This window comes from Sorex araneus, chromosome 2, assembly GCF_027595985.1.
Source record: "Sorex araneus isolate mSorAra2 chromosome 2, mSorAra2.pri, whole genome shotgun sequence".
In the NCBI taxonomy this organism is placed as follows: domain Eukaryota; kingdom Metazoa; phylum Chordata; class Mammalia; order Eulipotyphla; family Soricidae; genus Sorex; species Sorex araneus.
In genome coordinates this window covers 219,206,309-219,213,595 of record NC_073303.1, presented here as the reverse complement: position 1 = coordinate 219,213,595, position 7,287 = coordinate 219,206,309, and the positions used below count along the sequence as shown (strand labels likewise).

At 52.4% G+C, this 7,287-nt stretch overlaps 1 protein-coding gene across 1 annotated transcript; it reads left to right on the top strand.

The window, feature by feature from the left end:
- Positions 1-2,634: 2,634 nt before the first annotated feature.
- Positions 2,635-4,787, top strand: IL23A (interleukin 23 subunit alpha). The gene is made up of 4 exons (XM_004601612.2): positions 2,635-2,790; positions 2,972-3,070; positions 3,794-3,940; positions 4,460-4,787. The coding sequence occupies exons 1-4, from the start codon at positions 2,635-2,637 to the stop codon at positions 4,619-4,621; spliced, it is 564 nt and encodes a 187-aa protein (XP_004601669.1). The 3' UTR covers positions 4,622-4,787.
- Positions 4,788-7,287: the final 2,500 nt, after the last annotated feature.

Below are 7,287 nucleotides of genomic sequence, written 5' to 3'. Positions count from 1 at the left end.
AAAAGGCATTTGGGGTACCAGGAGTGTCTAGTGATTGTGATTTGCATAACAATGGAATCTATGCTGACGTCAAGGGCAGCTTGCAGCTCTGGGTCAGATTTAGACTAGAAGTAATAGCTGTCACAAACCCCACAATCGCCCCATCCACTCTGCGAAGCGTACCCAACTCCTGCAGCATCAGGAAGTGAAACGAAGCCGCAGAGTCCCGTGGCTCCAACTCACCCCGGTCCCTCTCATCACACCGCCCAGGCTCAGCTTCCTCCTGCCTCTCATCACTTTTCATCTCCTGTCCTTTAGGATGACCACAATGGGGACAAGAGGTGAGACATCCAGAGGAAACACAATACACCAGTGAGCTGAGATCACTTCCACCCCTCCACTTCACTTCATCGCTTTCCCTCTATGCAGGGATAGGGAAACCTTTTCTCACTCAAACTGAGATAGCATCTCTAATGCTGGAAATGTTTTATCTAAAGGGCAGAGCGACCGGAGAGTTGTAATACTTAAATCAGAAGTTTCACGGGCAGCTTTGGATAGTTCTGTGGGAAGGGGGACCTTGGCAAGGGTAAAATTCTCAGTGGAAAGGATCAACGTCTTGGGGCGGCTTTGGGAGTCAGCAGTGTGGTCACCCAAGGCCTCATTTGACGTCCCAAATTGTTTTGGGACCCTCCATTGGGGTTGGGGCAGTCCCGGATTTGGACCACCCTCTTCAGCTCCCACATCCCAATCTCAGACTCTCAGCTGTTTCACTGACGCTTGCATCAGGGAGGATTATGAAATCTCTGGCAGTGGATTTTACCCATGGATGCAACAAGCTGAAGGACAGGGCAGTCCTTGGTGTACAGTCATATCACTGGACACCTTCAGCTTCTTGACTTGGATGCTAGCCATGGGGAAGCGGCTGACTCTGGGATATCTCAGCTCGACTTCTAACCCTTGCTTAGGCCGATCCCCAAAGAACCATGACTTAACTCCCCATAACATCCACAAAACTTTGGGGCACTAAATTTAAGTGATTTTTTTTTTTTGCCAAAGAGTCATATTTGGAGGCGGCAAAACCCGTTCCCCTCCAGTATTTTGACCTTGACTAGTTTTTTTGCCTGATAGAGAGTTCAGCTAGATGCAATTTTTTTTTTTTTTTTTGCTTTTTGGGTCACGCCCAGCGATGCTCAGGGGTTACTCCTGGCTCTGTATCAGGAACTACTCTTGGCAGTGCTTGGGGGACCATGTGGCCATATGATATGGGATGCTGGGGATTGAACCCGGGTCAGCTGCATGCAAGGCAAACACCCTACCCTCTGTACTATCGCTCTAGCCCCCTTAAGTGATTTTTTTTTGGGGGGCGCACAATGAGTGGTGCTTAGGGCTTACTCCTGACTCTGTGCTCAGGGGTCACATCTGGTGATTTTGGGGGACCATATGGGGCTGGGGGGATCACCCTACCTGCTATACTATTGCTTTGGTCCCTGATGGAGGTTTCTTAGCATCAACTCTGTCTCTCCAACCTTCCCAGCCTCAATTCTAGGCACCCATACTCTTTGTCCCTTGAGAAATAGAAATGTAGTCTTAGTGGAGATTATCCCCACTCCAGGAAGGTTGTAATGCTGACAGATTGTGCGAACACTGTGGCGAGGGATCCCCCCCTGCCTGGTTGGGGGTGGGGGGGGCATGGTGGTGTGGACATACATTATCCACAAGCCTGATCAGCTTGCCCGGAAGAATCTGTAGGCTGGGCTGTGTCTTGTCTTGAGGTACCAAGTTAGGAATTCATAGGTTGGGTTTCTTGATTGCGGTGAGAGGCCAAATTCTGTCTCCACGGTGAGCCCTGAGGCAGGGGGATGGGTAATGACACTGGGGCGCTTCCCAGCTCACAGAGGGCCTTTGCATTCATGCTCCCCCAGTAAAAATAACACTTCCTAAGACAGAAAAAAGAAGCCACCCCACCCACTAATTCTTAGATAGACGGCCGGTAGTAACCAAACTTCATTCCAAACCGAGCTTGCCATCGGTAGGAGATAAGGAAATAGGCTCAAAACAAGAAAGGAGGGCGTGTGCGTGTGCGTGTGTGTGTGTGTGTGTGTGTGTGTGATGGTTGGCACTTGGCACTGGGGGTCTGCGCTATCGCCCCCACCCCCACCACACACACACTCCCCATAGCAATGAGAGGCGAAAAGAGGAGGGAAAAGCTTAAACAGGAAGAGCCGGACTCATTTCAATGTCCCCTTCTCCCACCCCCTGCCCTTCCCCAGCCCTCTCGATTCCTGGAGAGCATTACACACCGGGTCCCAACCTAAGCCTCGGGCCACAGCCACCGCACTCATTTCCCCTGGAACCGAGCCTGCATACCTGGGCTCAGCTCAGGATGATGCAGGGAGGGAAATCCCACCTGCTCTGAGTCACCTGCTGCTTGAAAGGGCGGGCCCGCTGATGCAGGGACCTTAAAAAGCGACCAGGAGACCCAAGCATTGAACAACAGGACAGGAAGCGGCTCAGACACTTGGTGGCCAGCAAAGGGAACAAAAACCTGCGTCCGCAGAGCAGAGACTCCGGCTCTGAGCAAGGGGAAGTGGCGAGGGATTCCTCGGGGACTGGGGGCAAGGCCACGGGGGCCGGATCTGAGAAGCGGCCAAGGCCATGCTGAGGACCGGGGCTCTGTGGCTGCTGCTGCTGCTGCTGGCGCTTGCAGAGGGACGGGCGCTGTCGGAGGGCCCGGCCTGGGGCCTGTGCCAGCAGCTGTCTCAGAAGCTCTGCACGCTGGCCTGGAGTGCGCACTCCCCCCTGGGGCAGATGGTAAGTGGCAGCGGCTGATCCAAACCCCGCGAGTGACAGTAGGAGGCTGTGAGGAGAAGGGAGCCAGGTGGAGCCTCCTCGGGGCATGAGCTGGGTTCCGGGAAGAGTTCCGGGCCTCAGGGTCCAGGCGGCTTTGGGGGTGCTCCTTTCTTCACGCTCCCCACCTCCTTCTGTGCTCCAGGATCTGCCGAGAGAAGAGGAAGAGGAGACTGCAAACGACGTCCCTCTGATCCAGTGTGGGGATGGCTGTGACCCCCAGGGACTCAAGGACAATAGTCAGGTACGAAGATGTGACTGGGCCACCAGGCAGAGGGGACTGGGCAAACAGCCAGGCTATCAGGTGGATTAGAAGCTGTGTGTGTGTGTGTGTGTGTGAGTTTGGGGGGATGCTGGAGCGGTAGCATAGCGGGTTAGGGCATTTGCCTTGCACGTGGCCAACCCGGGTTTGAGTCCCAGCATCCCATAGGGTCCCCCGAGCATCTCCAGGAGTGATTCCTGAGTGCAGAGCCAGGAGTAACCCCTGGGCATCGCCGGGTGTGACCCAGAAAGCAAAAAAAAAAAAAAAAACAACCCACCAAAGAAGCTGTGTGTGTTCTCTTGGGTTCAGACTCTGGCTGTAACAGAATGCCTCAGATGGGCTCATCACCACAGGCATTTGTTTCTCATAGCTCTGGAGGCTGGAATTTCTGAGGTGAGGGTGACCGCATGGCCCCTTCCCAGGCCCCGTGTTGTTCCTCTCCTGGTAGAAGGAGTGAGGGGGCACCGTGGCTCTCTCTGATAAGAGCACTAACCCCGCGCCCTCACCCTCCACCTTGCAGAGGTGCCACCTCATTCCAGAACCTTGGGGGCAGGGGCATTCAGGATTTCACGTAAATTTTGTGGGAGTGCAGGCGTCCAGGCCATGAATCTAAGAAAGGCAGGGAACGGGGGAGGCGGGGGCCCCAGTGAATGAAGTAGAAAGGAAGATTGACACGCTCCTCTCTCGCGGCTTTTCTTTCCCTAGTCCTGCCTGCGAAGGATCCACCAAGGCTTGTCTTTTTATGAGAAGCTGCTGGACTCCGACATCTTCACCGGGGACCCCTCTCTGCTCCCTGATGGCCCCGTACACCAGCTCCGTGCCTCTCTCCTGGGCCTCAGGCAACTCTTAGCGGTATAAATGAGGGGACTGGAGGGGCCAGAGAGATACCACAGCAGCAGGCAGGGCGTTTGCCTTGCACGTGATCCACTGGGTTCGATCCCCAGCATCTTTTTTTAAAAAATTATTTATTTATTTATTATTGCTTTTTTTGATCACACCTAGCAATGCACAGGGGTTACTCCTGGCTCTGCACTCAGGAATGACTCCTGGTGGTGCTCAGGGGACCCTATGGGATGCTGGGAATCGAACCCGGGTTGGCTGCGTGCAAGGCAAACGCCCTACCTGCTGTGCTATTGCTCCAGCTCCCCAGAATCTCTTATGGTCCTATATGCTCTGCCAGGAATGATTCCTGAGTGCAGAGCAGGAGTAAGGCCTGAGCAATGCTGGGTGTGTGGCCCACCCAAACACACACACACACACACACACACAGAGAAAATGAGGGGCAGGAGGCTGGCAGGTGACAGGTCGAAGAGGGTGGCAGGGAGGTTGTGTAGGAAGGATCTGTTTTGATTGTGTCCTGTGTCCCTTCAGCCTCAAGGTCACCAGTGGGAGACTGAGCAAAACCCGAACCCCAGTCCTAGCCAGCCATGGCAGCGCCTCCTGCTCCGCCTCAAGATTCTTCGCAGCCTGCAGTCCTTCGTGGCTGTGGCTGCCCGCGTCTTTGCCCATGGAGCAGCGACCCTGAGCCCCTAAAGCAGCAGCCAAGGCTGGCGCCCACATCGCCACACTCAGCACTAAGATGAACCCATCTGCCTGGGACCTGCGAACCGACAAGTTCATTAGCCCGTTCATGCTGTTGGAACTTGGATCTGCTGACAAATTACCCGTACTAAGTGATGTTGATCTAGGCCAAGACCAACTTGAGTATTTATTAGAGGGGAGGGAAAATTTTGGATTATTTATCCTCAAGGAAGATTGGGGTGAATATTTATTCTATTTATACTAAATTTCATATTTTTTTCCAATAAATTTATTTATGTGAATATCTGTGTCTAATTTCTAGGTTTGATTGGGAAAAAAGAAACAGAATGGAAGAATATAATCAAGGGATTGTGTGGATCCCTTTTTTCTTTTGCTTTTTTGGGCACCCAGGACTGCTCAGGGCTTACTCCTGGCTCTGCACTCAGGGATCACGTCTGACAGGCTCGGGAACCATATGTAGTGCCAGGGGTTGAACCCAGGTCAACTCTGTGCAAGGCAAGTGCCTTATCCACGACACTATCACTCAAGCCTCTTTTTGGTTTTGTTTTGCGACTATACCTGGTGATGCTCAGGGTTTAATCCTGGCTCTGCGCTCAGGGATCACTCCTGGGGATGGTCAGGGGATCACATGGGATGTTGGGGATTAAATCCTGGTTGGCCATGTGCAAGGCAAACTCCCTACCCACTGTACTATCACTCCAGCCCCGGGTGGATCCCTTTCTCCTATTTTGCAGTCACAGCTGAGAGGAAGATTTCCTCACGATCCCCCTGTGCACAGAGTAACTAGGCCCTGGTTTTCCTTTCTTCCTTCCCTTTGCTGTTTTTACCGTGGCAGGGCGGGGTGTGGAGAGATTCGGGCACAGTTGTCTGCAGTGTTGACCTAGGCCACGTGCTTCCACATTTTGGTTGTGTTAGCTGGGGAGTCACACAGGGATGGGGTGCTTACACGCAGCTGCAGTGCCTGCTCTGGGCTCACACTCGTTTTAGTTGAAGTGCTTGCACAGGTACTTATCCCTTTGTGGTCCTCACACAAAATGCAGTGCAACCAGAAGTCACTGCATGCCGGGGTCACTGATGTTTGTGTCAGGCACAAACAGGCCTGCCAGGGTTGTACTCAGCACAGGTGACAGCACGGGGAATGAACACATTTTTTTTGGGGGGGGGGAGGAGCCACACCCGGCGATGCACAGGGGTTACTCCTGGCTCTGCACTCAGGAATTACTCCTGGCGGTACTTGGGGGACCATATGAAATGTTGGGAATCGAACCTGGGTCGGCCACGTGCAAGGCAAACGCCCTACCTGCTGTACTATTGCTCCAGCCCCCTGAGGGCTTACTCTTGACTCTGTGCTCAGGGATTTTCTCCTCGCATGTTCAGGGAAACATATGGGATGTCAATTATTGAACCTGTGGGCAAGGTAAATACCCTTCTAGCTGGACTATCTGTCCAGTCCCACAGAAGTATTCCCCTGGGCCTCAATAACTGTGATCCTCTTAATCACTGTAGGGCTGAACAAAACGAATGGGATTACAAAGGGATTAAGAAGAGTAGCTTTGGGGGTCTGCAGCAATAATCCAGCAGTCCAGCAGTCCAGGGTACTTGCCTTGTGTGTTAAGACTGACCAGGTTTTATCATCAGCACCCCATAAATTCCCCTGATCCCTGCCTGGAGTAAATGCTGAGTACCGCTGAGTGTGAAAACCCCCCTTCCCACCAAAACCCAAAAAGATTGAGTCAGATCTATTTTGTGTACAAAGAACATTGCAGGGAAATGATGGTAGGAAAAGAGCCGGACACTTGCCCAAACAGAATCCTGGCAGCCGAAAACCTCCACACGCCAATCGCCGCCATGCTCACGGCCAGACTCCACTGCTTGGGATGAGCCTCATCCAAAAATTAATGTTGAAAAACTCAGGCATGCGGGTTTTGTGACTGAAATCTCCAGGCTCTCATGGAGTAGGGGATGGACTACCTCCCTCCATCTCCCTGTTCTGCAGGAAGTCTAGCAGTCACATCCATGAACTGACTCTGATGCCAAATAAGCTCATTAACTGGCCATGATCCAGAGACTCATAAATAAATCTCACAAGAGATCAATAGTTGTGAGAAGCTTCTAGACCCCATGCCGGGCTGGGTACTATGGGGCACCCAAAGTCACCATCCAGTTAAAAATTTAATGTCAGCTGTATCTCCCATTCAAAATTTTTGAGTTCCTGGAGTGTGCACGTCATCTCAAACTCTACATCACTGAGAAACCAGGAGTAGCACACCACATTGGGTAGGATGTAAAGTAGAAGGCAACCAATCTCAGTGAGCAAAATATAAACACACAAAACTTAAAAAAAAAAGCAAGCCGAGGGAGATTATTTTTTCTTTTTGGGTCACACCCAGCGATGCACAGGGGTTACTCCTGGCTCATGCACTCAGGAATTACCCCTGGAGGTGCTCAGGGGACCATATGGGATGCTGGGAACCAAACCTGGGTCGGCCGCGTGCAAGCGTGCAAGGCAAACACCCTACCCGTTGTGCTATTGCTCCAGCCCGAACAAGGAGACAATTTAAAGAGTTGGAGCACATTCTTTGCATGTGGAAGTCCTAGCTTTGCCTGGGTCAGCATGGTCCCTTGAGCACCTCTGGGTAGCACTGTCATCCTGTTGT

Bases quoted from the DNA above. Each gene is read 5' to 3' on its own strand.
- IL23A (XM_004601612.2), top strand. From the start codon at position 2,635: ATGCTGAGGACCGGGGCTCTGTGGCTGCTGCTGCTGCTGCTGGCGCTT. The intron at 2,791-2,971 runs GTAAGTGGCAGC...TCTGTGCTCCAG, and splicing joins ACTCCCCCCTGGGGCAGATG to GATCTGCCGAGAGAAGAGGA. The intron at 3,941-4,459 runs GTATAAATGAGG...GTGTCCCTTCAG, and splicing joins GCCTCAGGCAACTCTTAGCG to CCTCAAGGTCACCAGTGGGA.